The following is an 18,041-nucleotide window of genomic DNA, read 5'->3' on the forward strand; positions in this document are numbered from 1 at the left end:
ACAAGTTTTATAAAACACGTACCTACTATGTAAAACCATAGTTTTGAGCCCTATAAGTAAAAATGATTGGATGGACTCGACGGTTGGATGAAGGTTATTGATCCATTTCTGAAACCTGTGAAGTCTTTTTTACAATTCTAATGAATAAATTCAATACACAATGCTACAAACAATATCCAGCTTAACTCAACCCAAGTATTTATAAATTCCGTTTCGTTGGCTTACAATCTCGTCCTTGGCAACAATCTGGGTGATTTAATTTGTTGGATATTTGGATTACACTTTAAAAACTTTAAGGAACTCTAGAAAATTAAAGTTGAAAGAACAAGTGTTAAAGCTTTGAGCTTTACTTACATCACAGATAAACTTATTATAGTCCGCACCATGACTTATTCGGAAAAGTAATTAAGCTATGTCTGTGCCTGCGACTACGCTCGCGCCGAAATATTTTTTTGCAACATTTTTAATTAATGTTTCGCTCCTATGGATCATGGCGTGATGATTTTCAGCCATAGCCTTCCTCGATAAATCTAAGCTATCTATCACAAAAATACTTTTTGAATTCGTAACACAATACTGAAATATTTAGACAAATTGTTTTTGAAGTTGTTTATTAAAGTGGCACATAAAATATGAAGCTTCTGGCGATTCTGGGTTTTTTTTTTTGGCTAACTCCTTTATCTTTACCTTAACATAAAATAGACTCATTGCAACTAAAAAGCTAACAAACGTAGGAAATACATCTTAGTCGGTGTTTCTTGTACGTAAGGGTATTCCTTTTCTATTGAAAATAAATCACTTAAGGTATGTCTTTCAAAACGTGGGAGAAATAAGAAGGACGAAGCCAATTTAGATTGGGCTTAGGCCCTCTAAATGTTTTGTAGCCTTTTTAATGTTATTTTTATCTTAAAACAACAGGCAATGTCAAAGTATTCTATTTATGGTCTACACGAGTAACTTATAATAATATTTCCGATATAAAATATTGTTGAGGGTTGGATCTGGTAAGTGAAGCCTTCGTTATTCAAGGAATTTCCCAACTTAAGCACAAAATGTAACGCCCAATTAACTTTCTGTTAATAAGCCTATAGGAGTGTCTCACTCTCACGAACCGGCCATTTTGACTAAGGTTTAGGGTTTATAGAGAACTTAACGCCACAAAGTTGCTTGCTTAAGTGAAGCAGCAAATCGAACGCACAGCGTTGAATAGAGCTCTGTTATTGGCTCGTAATTATGTCACCCTGTGCAGACGCACGTGCGTATAGCGAATACGGGCGTTAAACTGGGATTCAAGCAGAACTCTATACGCGATGATGAGAGCTAGGCTCTTCATAATAATTATCTGAAAACTGTTTACAGTGCAAGCACTTGTGTGCACGTGTGTTACACTGGTCTTGGCGTTACTTTACATCACCTGTTTTTGTTAAAGGCTCTGACAAAAACGTTTACTGCTAGAGACAGGCAAAACTTCAAACAAATTCCACAACAGCTGCCCGCATCCAGGTGCTTCCCGTGGCCTTCACCAGGTCGTGGTGAAGTGCTAATGAGTACCTACACTACGTTTTATGGTCCATAGACGTTACCGAAATCTTTTCTGCCCCAACGACCATCAGTTCTTCTAGCTATGCATTAATAATACCCCACCCACTGCCACTTACTTTTGGCAATATGACATTTGATATGCTTAACTACTTTCCATTTATTTATAAATGAAAATATTAAACTTACGTAGAGCTGAAGTTCTCCATCGGCAGGTTCTGTTTTTTATCTGACTCCATCTTGTCCAATTACCTGAAACGTGAATGTTTTGGCAATTAGTTGGTAATAAGTTAAATTGATTTTCGAAGTGACTAACGAGGCTTTAAGTGGGGCCACCCAAATCATTTTTGTATTTATGAGATTGTTCATCTCTGTCACTCGTGCCAGCATCTCGCTTTGTGAGAAAGAGATAAATGGACACAAAAAGAAAAAAAAATTGCGTTAGAGACCCAAGTCGCAGACAAAATTAAAAGAGGCTGCAAGTCATATACGTGACGTATTAGAGTTTCTGTTTGTTCCAGAAAAATAAAGGATGCTTCTTATTCAAAAAGTTCAAATTATAATCCAAGTTTCAACTTTAATCTTAGTTATGGAACTAATTTAAAACTTAAGACCAACACGTTCTTTAGATCTGTGCGGACGGCACGTCAAGCTCAACACTGTATCTTAAGTGAATTGTGAGAGGGTTGATTTTGCATCAAATGTTTTACAATTTGAATGAAGGCGCGAGTTTATTTGAATGAAAACTATTACTTCGCGGTTTAGATTGAGTTCTTGTTGTAGTTTATACTATTTGGTAGAAACTCTATTGTGTCTTGTCACCAACAAAACTGAATGAATGAAAGTTCAAAACTTTCAGTCAGTCAAGTCAAGGAGTTTTCTTTGTAAATGGGAAGAGAGAAGGGCCGGAACTAAGAAAAATAGCGGTAAGTAGATGTTACATGTAGTTAAGTATTTATTTACTAGACTAGCTCTTTCCGTGACTTTACTCGCGTAAGATTTGATGGTTAAGATCTTTTCATTCTTATGCGGAATTAAAATACAGTAATACGTTATACTCTATATTAAACTAAATATTGTTAAAACCACTTTTCTCTCCAAATTCACCTAGTCTAAATATGGAGATATTCTCAATCCCTGTAATACCTTTTTCTGACGAAAAGCATTTGGAGGTCAAATCTATTTCTTTACCCAATTTCTTGAAAATTTCTTTGTCTTTATTTCGAAAGTGGATGCTTCATTACGAAGCAAAATTATAATTTTTAATGAATATCTTTTTGCATAAAATATTTTATGTTTCTCTTACCCTTCCTCGCAAACAATTTCACAAAGGCTAATGGAAGGGCGAAGTATTTTAGTGCCAAGAATATTATTACAACCACCTGAGCCCAGCATAAGTCTGGACAATGGACATTTTGTGTACACGAGGATTTTCGCACTTCATTTCCCCTAAAGAGAATAATTTTAGGTCAGGAAATAACCCAGGTAAACCACTTTTTGTAAAGGCACTAGCACCTTATTTTGTTGGAAAATATGTAGCACTTATATGTTTTGTTCTAAAAGAGCAACTATTTAACGGCATACGCCCATATTCACAAACATTACTGTGAGGTCTCACAGTGCGCGTAGACGTACAGGGTGACACACGCAATAACAAAGCTCTTTCAGCGCTGTGTGTTCGATTTGCTGCTTCACTTAAGCATGCATCGTTTGTAAATACGGGCGTTAGCTTAATTTGTCGTCGTCTATTATAAAGCTGGACATAGAATGCACCATGTCACTTTAGTCAGAAGATTTAATATGCACATAAGTATTTCTGTCTTTCTAAATTACATAATTCACCCAAGTTGAGACGAAGAAAAAGGAAAATCACTCCAACTAAAATGTAATAGAATTGAAGTAGATCAAGGCGAGCTTAGCAAAAATCTAGAGCCACGCTCTCGCCAACTGCCTTTTATCGCCGCTTATTTACTAGCTATCAGCTGGTTCGTTCACCCGAAACGGCCTACCTTGACAACTGCTTTTACACCAATTAAATTTAACTGTCACAGATATTAACGACAATGGTCAAGTATAGGTAATTGTGGGAGAAAATGAGAGCAAACCAGATTCTACGTTTACGTAAATGTAAATTTAAAATCAGGTTGAATTTTTGTCAAACGCAGACTCGGTCAATTTAAAATGTGACAGTTAACTTCCTCCCGGTACCACGTGGAAACCGTTAAAGTTGTAGAATTTACTCTCTCATCTTTCATCTGGTCATAACATAATTTAACAACTAGTATTTACTAAAATTGCCTACACAAAATAATTAGACATTAGGAGAATATAATCGAATGCCTATTACAGTGAATCCAGATTAAAATTTCCAATTAAGAAGTTTTACGAACCTGTCAGTTACATTAAAAGCTTACCTGGGTGAATATCAACAAACTCGTTTTTTGCCTAATTCCGGTGGCGAATTTTAATTTCCACTTTCCAAAACTTTTTTGTGGCAGAAATAATAGTAAATAACTTGTATTATTCAATGATATGGTAGAGATCAAAATATTATTAATACTTCTCGAGATATGTTAATTTGAAATTATCATGAGCCACCGAAATTGTATTTGAGCCACCGGAATTAAGAACCAATCCACCGAAATTTGTTTATACAGCGGAATTTGGAATGTTATGGATGATTGTCTCAAATTACTTATTTATTTGTAATCACTTAAGTATTATTATCCAGTAAAGATGTTTATAATTAAAAACAATATTCAGGCCTGTGTTGTGACCCTAAAAAAGCATCAGATCTTCCCATGTAAGTCGTAAGAGCCGACTAAGCAATCAAAATACTGGAGGGTGGGCTGCAGCATCTTTCCAGGTATACTGGAACTACCAACCAGCCTGCTAAGCATGGTGATAACGGAGAAATCCCTCCATAGAGAACAAATCCAAAACTTTCTGGCTCTAGCCGCCAACAGCCCCGTTATTCTAGACTCATCACAAAGACATCATACATGACCCTCAAACCCAGAAACCAATTCTAGTCCCGGGAGGGCGACCAGCTGCCCCAGGTTGGTGTTAGGTTTATCTTCCATAAGTAAAAATGTTGGTCCAGGCTAGCCAAGTTTTCATGATGGTATCATACCTATCCTACACTCAGAATTACGCAACTAATTATTCGCTAAAGACCATGCGAACTGGAGATTAAGTATAAAGATATTTCTAGATCCATACCAGCTACTGAACTAACACATTACATATTTGTGAGCTAAATGAAAGTAGTACAATTAAGAAACGGAGGACTATATCCAGCCAGCCTCATGGAGAGAGAAGGCCTAGCAAAAGATGCCAGAACTGTAAAAACGTACTGAGCTGCACCCTAATAGTACTGCAAAAATCAAAATGTAGTAATCATTTTTAGACGAACAGGCAATTTAATCACATGTGCATTCTCCGATCACCACACAGCTTATGACCGCAGTCTATGGAGGAACACTATCTGCGGTCGCAATCCTCATCAGTGAGGGACCGAGGAAGAAGAAGTGATCACCGAAATAGAAGAATGCCGAATAAAAGATGCTCAAAAGATATCGACTGATAAAGTCTAAGCCACGACCAGTGCCAATCCAGCTCCAAAATCCCACGAATTTTCAGCTCGAGTGGCAGAATAGTTTGCAACCTACGAGACTAGGGAAATTTTAGCTGTTTCAGAACTATTCTCATCTGTTTTTAAGATTCTGCTTAGTATCGATGTATCCAAGTCCTCACGCTGATACAAAGTGTATTATAGAGACGATTTTTTGTAATAAATCGAAAGTATGTATTTGCGAGGACCAAATTGAATATACCAACATGAATAACGAGGATAGCAGAACCGTTTTGGTAAATGCCTAAGCTGCTAGGAGAGATTAAGAAGCACTACTAGTAATTAGGCTGAAGATCGAGATTATCCCGACACTTTAGCGAAGATATCCTAGACTTTAGCTTGAGCGAGATTAAAATGCCCTATTAAAAACAACAAGTTATGAACCAGGAGATAATGAAATCACAACTGAGCTTATGAAATCAGTGGTCGCTTACTATGGGCCTCATAAGAAGGCTCACGGTCACCCAAAGGGCGATGGAGCGGGCTATGCTCAGAGTTTCCCTGCGTGATCGAATCAGAAATGAGGAGATCCGCAGGAGAACCAAAGTAACCGACACAGCTCGCAGAATTGCTAAAATCAAGTGCCAGTAGGCGGGGCACATAGCTCGTAGAGACGATGGCCGTTAGGGCAGGAAAGTTCTCGAGTGGCGACCATGGACTGGAAGGCAGGCCTCCTACTAGGTGGACCGACGATCTGGTAAAGGTCGCGGGAAGAGCCTGGATGCGGGCAGCGCAGGATCGTTCATTATGGAAAACCTTGGGGGAGGCCTTTGTCCAGCAGTGGACGTCATTTGGCTGAAACGAACGAACGAACATGCAACTTCTGAAGTATTTGTATGAAAACTTCATCATATCAGTCCTCCCCCAAGATCAGAACTCGAAACTTATCTAATTGCTGCGAGGGTTCAGAGTTGGAGACACCATAATCTCTTAAAGTCTTCACTACCTCCCACTTAGAGGTTTTCAAGCTTCAAGCTATCAAGATACGGCGAGTACAACACACAATTTCGATTAACTGACGATATTGTAGTTATGACTGAGACCTTAGTAGACCTAGGTACAGTGCTCCAGAGCCAATAAGACCAATCCTGGCAATAGATTCGCCACCGGAGCCACCGAAATTGCGCCACCGGAATTAAAAAACTGTTACAAAATTCAAATTATAAAGAAAACTATAATTCTGATCAATAATTTTTGTATGCAGATACAACAAAACACCAAACTTTAATCATGTTAAAGAATCGTTTAGCATCTAAGTAATTATTTTTCACTCATACACTTGTCAGCGAAATTGAAAAATTTTGTATTCCTGTGCCGCTGATACAAATATTTACGGGTCTGCTGGAAAAACAATACCACAAGTCGCAAGTCTTTATAGCCCGATCAGGAGAACACAGCTGTGTGATGCAGGGAAAAAGAACTCTACGTCTCTCAAAGCTTCTTTGGAGATGTAAGAGAGTGTCGAAATTGAGCCACTGTAATTGCTTTTTTTCGTGGGACAGTTTTGAAAGGCTATTTAAAACACTTAAATTATGAAATATCACATTTCTTTCATATCAATTGGAAGTCTTATTTAATGTATTTTATGGCTATACTATTCTTAAATTACTAGAATCCCCGAGAAAGAAGGAATAACACAATTTATGAGTAGAAATAGAGTTAGGACACGCCACCGCTATTAGATTTTGGGTCTTTGAAATTTTTTTAGTACATAAAATAACTACCTATTGTCCTGAAGACTTTGCTATCGTGTAAAACGCTGTTTAAATTATATACAGAAAAAAAATCATCGCTCTAGTTACATTTCTCCCATCGATTCTCAGCTCCGCCGCGTAAAAAACGTACTTGGGATATTCACCCACCTACGTTAGTTGTTTTAGCAAAATTCACTACATTTGCATTATTTTTTATTTAAAAAACCAGCGAATAAGCTTGTTAGTTTATGGTGGCCGCACATGGGCCTCTCGCCACAGCCACGAATAACAGGCATATTTACATACATTTTCGTATGACGGTGTTTTGTGACGCCGCTGGCTTAGATTCCTGATGGTATGTGATCTTATTTCCAGGCATATAAATACAAATCAGATTCTTCTGCTGTTGACATACAACATAGGAAGAATTGCTGATGCATCCTTTACCCTTAGAGAGGAGAACCGTAAATTATTTTCTCATTTTTTAAAGCCTTTGTTGTTGTTTTCAGACAGTATTAATGACGGTGGCTTATTTTAATTAACAGTTCGAGAGTTTCAATAATTTCTAATAGTTAGCTTTTGAAGTCTTTTGATTTTAATTAAATGGGAGATTATTCACTGACAAACTCAACCCTATCTTTTAGTAAATCAACGTCACAAAATCGGATTTATCTCAACGAAATTGGAAGCCATAAATCGGCTCGTACTCGTGCTTACACGAAACCTCTTGCAAGCTTGTTCATTGATTAAATTTTGCACTAGCAAGAATATGTTTGGTTCGTAACGTGACATCACAATCCTACTAGTGTCAAACTTCATTAACATGGCTGAATTGGAGCGGCTTTACGTTCCATCGTACGGGATTTAACTTCTTTTTTTGGATAAAGCCTGTAATCATCATCATCATCATCATTTCAGCCATAGGACGTCTACTGCTGAACATAGGCCTCCTCCAATGCTTTCCATGTTGATCAATTGGTAGCGGCCTGCGTCCAGCGCTACCCTGCTACCTTTACGATGTCGTCGGTCCACCTTGTAAGTGGACGTCCTACGCTGCGTTTTCCGGTACGCGGCCTCCATTCCAGAACCTTTCTGCCCCATCGGCCGTCAGTTCTGCGTACTATGTGCCCTGCCCATTGCCACTTCAGCTTGCTAATCCGTCGGGCTATGTCAGCGACTTTGGTTCGTTTACGGATCTCCTCATTTCTGATTCGATCTCTCAAAGAAACACCAAGCATAGCCCTCTCCATAGCACGCTGTGCAACTTTGAGCTTCTGTATAAGGCCTATAGTGAGAGGCCATAAGTTATCAGCCTGTAATATAAGATTTTAAACATTCGCGTTCCATTTCAATTAAAATAGTAAGACCCGTGTCTTACTATTTTAAAAGCCTGTAATGTCAAAAAAGTACAATTATAAAATGTTTGTGTGTCCTACGTGGGAATTCAATCCAATAATCTCTGGGTAGAAAGAGTCAAACTGAAACCTAATAACAGACTCACGAAGAACTAAAATCCTATTAATTTACGCTCAAGTACTTACATACTTCAGTCAGGTGTTTCAGATACAACTTCTTATCTCATCTCGCGTGACGTGTCCGTTTTTATAAATTAATCAATACCGCTTATCTTTTCATTAGTTTTTTGATAGTTGCGACTGTCCACCGTCACTTCAACGCACTTATTAACATTTTCGTTACCGATCTGTATTTTAATATGAATATAATCACAACACGTCCATGCCTTCAGGCTATATAAATTACACTAAAATTTGTCTCACTTTTTTAACATGATTCATACCTAAAATTATAAGTTACATGATACGACGCCTTTTTAATAGTTTATACATTTCTACGTTACCAACAAGGAATTGACATAGTTGTAAAATTTATGTAGTTTGCTGGGAGGAAGTATAACCAAGGCCTAAAAACAAGTGATAAAATGTAATAAGGTAGGTATAAAACCTTAAGTTTCCTCATAAACGACATCTAAAGAACTGTCAAGAGGGTGTGTACTGTGTACGTTGAAGTAGACAGGGTTCTCAATAACATAGTTTCTACAAAATTAAATATTAATTTTCTTTCGTAATCATAATATTGTGATAATACTCCACGTGTATCACTGTCATTGTTTTAAGAAACAATCAAAGTTTAACTTGAAAAGCATAATTACAATTTTGCACACAGAATTGGAATCTCCATAATTTAATGTAAAATGATGTCTACATGTTATACAGGGTGTCCCAAAAAGTAGTGTCAAGCCGAAGCCCAGAGGTAGAGCATCACTAGGGCTACCTCTAGGCTTCAGCTTGACACTACTATTTGGGACACCCTGTATAACATTCTCGCTATGTTTTGACCTCCAATTGGCACAATTTGCACAGCACATTACTGAAAACAATACTTAGTCACTCTGTCTGCAGAAGAAACGGTAGCTAATTAACAATGGTAAATTAGCCATACATCATACGCAGGTTGTTGAACTAATAAAACACTATCACGTAACACCATATGGCACCATGACAAATATGAGCATATTATTATACCTGTAATATTGATTGCGTAATTGCAATATTGTGTAGCATTTTAAGTACGTAATGTCTCGTGTAAGTAATTAAAAAATACTATAAATGTTACAAAATATACTCAATACTTATGCTCGCTCGCACGTTTAAGTAAATAAACAACCAATTGTATTTTCCATAAAACTTCTGTGTTAAGTATCTACATATTAACAATGTAGTGTAAGTAAGAATAAGACATCGACATTAACGGTCACGGATGTACGACAGTTCAAATCATCAGTTCAACTGGCTGTGTGAGTCCGATTTCAGACTAAATCACGATGTAAAGTTAAACTGTTATTGGACCAAGAGAATTAAAAAGGACAATTAGGCTAGTATCCTAAAAGTAAACTTTTCGTCAATTATACATAATAATATGTATATAAAAAAATACGAGTATTGGACACGTATATTTTTATTAAAATTTGTCTATCAAACAAGTAATAAAGAAGTTATGGTGCGTTGAAGTTTCGCGTGACGTCACAAAGTGCTACACTTTTAATCACACGTTGACGTCACAGGTCTCTTCTTTTGAACTTTGGCACGCTTTCTCTTTAATTTTTCATTAGTTTGGAAAAATGAAAAATACGTGTTTAGTACTTTTTGATAAGTTAACTGACGGATTAATTCAAACACTTGCTTTTTAACCCATCCCTAATATTAAGTTCCTCAAAAGTAGAGCAAAAGGAACCCTATTTACATTTCTTCGCCGCTCAGAAGCAAGATTTTATGATTATCCTTATTTGATTAGAATTTAACCTTGACTTTGCTGAAGGAAAAGACTTCCATCAAACACGCACTCGCTGTGTAAGCCTCCTGATTCTACTCAACAGCTATACAGTGTGAGTCACGTTAAAGTGTACATATGAAAAAAGATGAAACTAGACCTATTTTTATCGACCAAAACGAGGTCAAAAAATTTTTGAGATTTTTTTTAAATTTTTATAGAATTTTTTTTCTTCCAATTACTTATTGTAAAGAAAAGGTAATAACTTTTAAACTAAGCGGTATAACCTGATAAAATAAAAACAGTAATAATGCTAAATAACAGGCGATACTAAAAAAATACATAAAATACACAAAAAAGGCCAACAAATAATAAAAAATGATACTTTTTGAAAAAAAAATTGCTTTTAAATTCGTGTTTTTTTGGTTATTTGATAAATTTCTCCAAAAAATGCCCCTATAACCGGTGGTTTTTATTACTTTGTATTATTCTCTATCGTATAACCTTCGTAAATCCAAAAATCGCATGTCTCTATCCCGATCACAACGTTTGCAATGATCATTTGAACTAAGCCTCTCCGAGCGCGCCATTCAACGCTTCGTTAACAACGAAACTGAAAATGGCTCTAGATTTGTAATTTTGATAAAGACAAGTTAGATTTCAAATAAAAACAAAAGATTTCGACGTAAAATAAGCATTTTAGTTAAAATTAAAATTGTCTCTACCTGTAGCGGAGAATAATGTTGTGGCAGGCCTTTGTTCAAACGATCATAGCAAATGTTGTGATAGGGATAGAGACATGCAATTTTTGGTTTTACAAAGATAATACGATAGAGAATAATACAAAGTAATAAAAACCACCGGTTATAGGGGCATTTTTTGGAGAAATTTATCAAATAACCAAAAAAACACGAATTTTTAAGCAGATTTTTTTCAAAAAGTATCGTTTTTTATTATTTGTTGGCATTTTTTGTGTATTTTATGTATTTTTTTAGTATCGCCTGTTATTTAGCATTATTACTGTTTTTATTTCATCAGGATATACCGCTTAGTTTAAAAGTTATTACCTTTTCTTTACAATAAGTAATTGGAAGAAAAAAAATTCTATAAAAAATTAAAAAAAAATCTCAAAAAATTTTTGACCTCTTTTTTGTCGATAAAAATAGGTCTAGTTTCATCTATTTTCATATGTACACTTTAACGTGACTCACACTGTATACTTCGCTAAGATTTTATGAAATGGCTTTGGATTCTCTGCTTCGATAGCTAAACAAGCAGATATGTCTCTGATTCTCATTCTTGTAATTAGAGAGGGACATACATTCCCGCAGGGTGTATAGCGCCATTTATTGTATAAAGCTTTTCCGTAATAAAAGAAAGTTTGAAAGGTCAAATTAGCTATCATCCTTCAGAAATAAGGCTTTTTGACATTTAATATCTGCCATTTATTAGATTGCAATCACAACTGATGTAAAGTGTGGGTGGTACACATGCCTTTTACGGTTTGGATTTGAGAAATAATATTAGCGAGCAGTGAAATTCCATCCCTATCTCTTGGTGAAAGAGTTCAATTTCATCGTTAAACCACTGAAATATCAATTCGAAGCTAATTTTCCGCCAGCCAAAATGAACACACCAAAAAAAAATAGAGAATTTCCGAAACAAAACAAAATTCAACTGTCACGGCCACTGTTGCACTGTTACAACATCCCGACCTTGTCTTATGACGAACAAAGACAAAAGCATAAAATAATGCTCCTCATAAGGAACGATATATGATTTGCGTGCATTTATGGAAAAGTCCGCCATCGAGCCATTTGAGAGTAGTCGTTTATAGAAACCAATGGAACCTTGGAATGTTAAGATTGGTGTTAATAATATAAGCAAGTAGTAAATAAACGTTTTGTGTAAAAAGTAACAAGTTCCAGTTAACAATGTCGGGTGTTTTGAAGACTAGCTTCTACTCATAGTTTCTCCCGCATGTCGTAACACTAAGTCTAGATTATTTTTGACTAAATAATAAAAAAACGGTTCCAAAGTGTAAATTATCGTAAAGCTCTCTTAATTTTTGTAGAAAATAAATATGATTTATATCCCTTATCCTGACAGATGATTGGACCATAATAACCTTTCATCGCGAAAAAAAGTAGCGCACTTTTGCTCCAAAACTCAATATAATTTTATATCAAAACCCATATCAACAAATAACTGACAGAGTGACTTGCCGTTTATTATTATTACTTGCCGTTACAAAATTGGTAAAGATAGATATTTTTACCCGCTCACGATTTTTCTTGGAATTTCATTATCACACAACAGATGTAGGTAAGTACTTGAGTTATATTATTTAGGACTTTCTGTCCTTGATCCAATGTTTTTTTATCAAACTCAAAAGTATTATGCCAAGTTAACATAGTGTTGACTAGGGCCTTCTCCACTATCCTAGCAGTAGGACGACAATTTTTTTTTCAATTGCAAATATGTGATTCGGTATTTGCATCTATTGTAAAATTGATATTTACATTCTAAATTCGACTATTTTAGACATTGAAAACAATATATTTAGTAACTCTACAATATTTGCAAGGCCTGTTTGATAACTTTAGTAAACCAAACAACCGGCATATTGGAACTAAAAGCATTTACTTAATTTGAAACAACAACATTGAGCTACAGTAGGTACATTATTACTATAAATAGACAATATTTGCTTGTTTAAAAAAATATTTGTATTTAGTAACCTTTAGATGTACCTAGGCTTTTAATAGGAAACAACAAATCAAGAGCAAATTCTAAAGTAGAATTTTATTAGTACGAGAGGGGACCGTAAGAAACCCTACGTCACTTGATACTAAAATAAGCTCCATGGCACACGTTCAGAAGAGTGCTTTTCATTCAAGTTAAACGTATGAACGTAGAAAATAAAAAGATAAAAAGTTTCGATCTGATACATTTTATATGAAGAAGAGCCTTATTTTCTAAAGAAAAATAAACGAATCTTACATGTTATGAAAGTTATATTAATGGTGCTTCGTAAATCTTCTAAGAGATTATTTACGCCTAAATAATACAAAGATTATGAAACACTAAATCACAGGCGAAAATCTTTAAGTTTATTAGGTATAGTGTAACAATGTTCCGCCTGTATTCACAAACGATGCTTGCTTAAGTGAAGTAGCAAATCGAACGCACAGCATTGAATAGAGCCCTTTTGTACCCTTTGCACCACCGGCCTGCACCACTGGTGGTGCAAAGGGTATTTTTAAATCCCTCTTGCACCACCAACAAATAGTGCTGTGCTACCATCGACTGTAAAACTCATAGAGCTCTGTGATTGGTTCATGTGTCATCATAGTAATGTTTGTGAATATGGGCGTTAGTATTCTGTTACACACTCAATTTATTACAAAATATGATGGCAATAGTACGAGTATAATCCTTTAAAAACTTTAAATAGTGTGCTTTCAATAAATAAATATATTGTTATTTTTTATTAACATAATAAAGGTACAATAAATTCGTTATTAATGTTTATTGTAATTAATAAACGCCCTACATTACCCTCATATTCTTGGGAAGTGAATCGCGAGTTGTTTTAATTTAATACAAAATAAATCAGTATGTTGTTAAAATGTCGTGACGGGCAGTTATTTTTATGATTTCATGGCTTAGTAAAGGATCAATACGAGTTAAATTTATCTGATTGTTTCTAAGCAACAACACCGTGACATAAAATATTTATTTAGTTCTTTATTTTAGCCACAGGTTGATACTGCTTGAGGTGTAGAGACGCGAATATTGGTTCATTGCTCCTTTTAATGTTCTATTTGGAATATAAATATGTCACAGGTGATTGAAACATAATTCTGGTAGCTATTAATTTGTGCCAGCTTCGTAGATACTTAATTGTTATTGGTTTATAGAACAAAATTGTCTTTTTTCTATCTAAAATTAAAATTTTAATTGATTGACGTCAAAATATTTTTTTCACATTAATTATAAAACGTTGAATTAAAACTTTTTAGTAAAAAAAAATTAAATTTTTTTGGTTATATTAAAAAAAAAAATTGCAACAAACCTTGCTCTGTTTTAAAATCAAGCACTCACTGACATTGTCAACAATCGACTTAAAAAAAACGAGTGATCAGTGCATATTGCAAGACAATTGAAAACGGACTGAACGGCCTGCGTCTGGGCACAGTTTGTGATATCCAATGAGATAGCCCATTCACAAAATCAACCCAATTTTTAAGTGAGTAAGATTGGTTGTTGTATGTCCACGTCAGGTTTTGTGAAGGTCGCGCTGTAGGTAAAGCGATGTATCTGATTAAAACTTTACAAAGTACTTAATTGATCAATGGTTTTTAATAAGTAATGTAAGATTGACAGCGTACGCTGTTTTAGTAAAGATAAATAATACAAAATATCTGCATAAAAAACATTTTTGTACCTTTAACGATTTTTTTTAAATTTGAAAATGTTAAAAAAACCTTTGGCAATCGGTTTTTGGTTAAAACATGTTAAGTAAAAGTAAACAAATAGGTTAGGTACCTGTGTGCAAATTCAAATTAGGTATAATGACTAGACTTACCAGTTTATGTACCTTTAATAACCTTTATGGAGTTGATTCAGGGCAGGCAAACCTGATGCAAAATGTCAAGGAGATCTGTACTACGCCTTGCACCTAGACGGATTATAGGGCGGATTAAATTTAAAATAAATGATAAAAATGGCTAATTTATTGGCTACGTCTATAAATCTTACGAAATAATCTCCTCAACTTTAAAGATGGGGGTTTTTCATAAATAAGTATTTTATATTCATCTCTCGCATAACTTATTCTTCATTTACTATGTAAGTGTGGTTGTTCGTAATAACAATTTCGCCTGGGGGTGCAAATCTATGGATTTTATAATCTATGATATCATAGAAATATTTTCTATAAAACTGTTGGTAAGGGCTCTCTAGATCTGGCATATATTTCAGCATCTCCAAATAAGTGAAAGGAATAAATATTTTCTCAAATCAGGATAAAGAGTAGACTAATTAGTTAAGAACTAACTAAAACTAAACTAAAAAACAAACTTACACTTATTTGTTGATGTTACACCTTGTTTTATTGAGTAAAGTCAACAATACATCAAACTACATTATTTATTTACAACTAAATAATATACTCCAATGTTACACTTGATGGACCGATGAACCGTCGTCTGTACATATCAGAGCAAAATTAGGACTTGTCGTACTTTTGTCAAAGATGAAACTGTCTAATTTTATTTATCTTTTCGTTAAATTGAATAAACTTCGTATAATACAAGAATGAGACCATTGCCTGTGAATACGACATTAAGGCCGGGTAGCAGAGAAAATGGCGAAAATGAGGTTTTCATTTTTCATTTTTAAGGTACTAAACAGTAAAATTAAAGGCTAAGATTTTTATTGGGCATAGTTGAGGATATTTTCTAGGGCTATTAACGGATGGAAACACGATTTGATGAAGTTGACTCGATAGAATAAATTCCCAAAGTTACCTCTATTCGTGTTCTATTTATGGTTTTATTTTTAAAATAAGCGATTTAAGATTCTAAATCTTTTACTAAACTAAAGTTCAGAAATAACTTGAGGGCTTTTAACGGATGAAATTTTTATATTGCGTCTTATTTAGTTACTATGTTAAAAAATATGGAAAAAATCGTCCATGACGGCTTGGACAATCTCAATCAGTCGCGCGGTGGCGCTTACGGAGGACGGACGCGTGTCAGTTTTTTGGCCGTGACAGTTCGCGATTTGTCAATATTTTTGACAATGATGACTTTGATGAGTCACAGTATAATAATATCAGTGTTACTGGAGAAAGCTTAAATTTTTGATAATTAAGAATTATCAATTTTGTCTACCTATTGAAATTTAAATCGTTCGCATCCTTTTAAACCAAGACTCTACTCATGATACATAGTATATTCCTCAAATATGAGACAAAACCAATGAGTTAAAATTACATTTTAATAGTACCTACATACAATCGTCTTACACTCTTTAGAAGAGCACACTGACACAAATAAATAATAAAAAATACTGTCTAAGGTCTGTAGCTAAAGGTCTAAGCTGTAAGATAGAAGAATCTTCTAGCCAAAAAGATGGCAGATGCAGCAGATGTCAACGGATTTAAAACTGGAGTTCATATGACTCCTTGTAGATTTGAGTCTCTAGAGCGTCCCTTCCTCCACCATGCGTAAGAATGTATAAAAAATACTGTCTAAGGTCTGTAGCTAAAGGTCTAAGCTGCAAGATAGAAGAATCTTCTAGCCAAAAAGATGGCAGATGCAGCAGATATCAACGGATTTAAAACTGGAGTTCATGTGTATCCTTGTAGTTTTGAGTCCCTAGAGCGTCCCTTCCTCCACTATGCGTAAAAGTTTTCCAAAAATACTCTCTGAGGTCTGTAATAAAAGTCTAAACTGCAAGATAGAAGAATCTTTTAGCCAAAAACATGGCAAATGCAACATATTCGCTGGGTGCGAAGTACTAGGTGGGGGGGACATAATCTATCGCAGCGCTCATGGTGGTCAAAAGTAGAAATAATGTAAGCTCTGTCATCAGATGTATCTGTCAATGGCAAAGCGATTCTACATAATACATTTTAATATCATTAATTAATCGCATGAAAAGGGTCCTACTGGGAACTTAAATAAAAGAGTGGACTGTATTTCGATAGGGCTGTTTTAATAGCCGTTTACAATTTGGAAATAACTAAACTATACAACGTGGTAGTACAAAAATGAGTCACAGTAGTTGTTGTGCACAGATGTTTGCCTTATGATGAGAGCGTGAATTATTGAACTCTGCCCTTGTTTTGTTCTTAATTCTTCTACATCTCGGACTTGTCCAGCCAATACCAACAACTTTCCTTTAAATACGGTTTGTGGTTGGAATTTGATATTGTAACTCTCACAAACCCGGTCTTCAAAACGATACTCATTTCGATCTGAAAACGATATTTAATTTATTACTAGCGATACAGAAACATTTAAATATATTTACTGTTATATAATGAAACCGTTAAAGTAGCTTTTTCTTTTTGTTTTACTGTAAAACTACAACTATAAATGAAGTAAACAAACCCTGACACAATCAAAATTAAACACACTTTTTGGACTTACCTCATTTGATTTGAATGACCAAAATGATTTCAAAACCTTTTTTCCACCCAAATCGTGGTATCACAACAATTTATTAGTTGAAAATATTTGTTATTTTTTCATTTCGATATTTTTTCACAAATATACGACCTAAATGTCAATGTGACAGAACCCACAAAGTTGTGGACGCTAGTTGGCGCTGTAATCGTGCACGGAGCCAATATCAACGGATTTAAGACTGGACTGGCACCACATTGCAATGTCATCCTCTCATTGTTATCTGTAATGTAAATTATTTTTAAAATGTATTTAAAAAATAAAATGTTCGTTTTATTATTTCAATAATCTGACCTCTCAACTCAACTACACTACACAAACACCTTTGTTCGCAACTGTACTGACGAATCCTCGATATTATACCGTTCATTTAAGATGGCAAGCCTTATATATGGAACGGTCGCTTTTTTGTAACCTTTATAATTTGGTCGGCTTATAGAAGAATTATTGGTATTTTTTTGCAGTTCGATAACTTTCTTATAAGTCGTAATATAAAGCTGAAATTAACAGGATAGCTTATTCAAGGAACATTTTAATTTGTCCATTGTATGCCATGTTCCCTTGTTATAAGGGAATCGCGTATTCGGCCACGAAAGTAAGACTGTTAAAATAAATTATACGAGGGTGGTCTGAAAAGTTTCCGACCTCAACGTGAAGATGGCAGCACACATCAATTAAAGTCAGGGA

The 18,041-nt window shown here is 35.0% G+C and overlaps 1 protein-coding gene and 1 long non-coding RNA gene across 2 annotated transcripts in view; both read right to left on the reverse strand.

The window, feature by feature from the left end:
- Positions 1-14,342, reverse strand: part of LOC135073391 (proton-coupled amino acid transporter-like protein pathetic) — a 56,820-nt gene extending 42,478 nt beyond the window's left edge. The window contains exons 1-2 of the mRNA XM_063967550.1: positions 14,234-14,342; positions 1,729-1,791 (exon numbers count right to left, since the gene is read on the reverse strand). Of these exons, the coding sequence (XP_063823620.1) occupies positions 1,729-1,778 (50 nt within the window). The 5' untranslated portion in view covers positions 1,779-1,791; positions 14,234-14,342. The remainder of the gene's footprint in view (positions 1-1,728; positions 1,792-14,233) is intronic.
- A 2,518-nt stretch (positions 14,343-16,860) lies between these two features.
- On the reverse strand, positions 16,861-17,514 carry LOC135073656 (uncharacterized). Its single transcript, XR_010257674.1, has 2 exons — positions 17,319-17,514; positions 16,861-17,143 (listed from the first exon to the last, which is right to left on the reverse strand). It is a non-coding gene; the product is annotated as an uncharacterized LOC135073656 (long non-coding RNA).
- Positions 17,515-18,041: the final 527 nt, after the last annotated feature.

This window comes from Ostrinia nubilalis, chromosome 7 (genome assembly GCF_963855985.1).
Source record: "Ostrinia nubilalis chromosome 7, ilOstNubi1.1, whole genome shotgun sequence".
Lineage (NCBI taxonomy): Eukaryota > Metazoa > Arthropoda > Insecta > Lepidoptera > Crambidae > Ostrinia > Ostrinia nubilalis.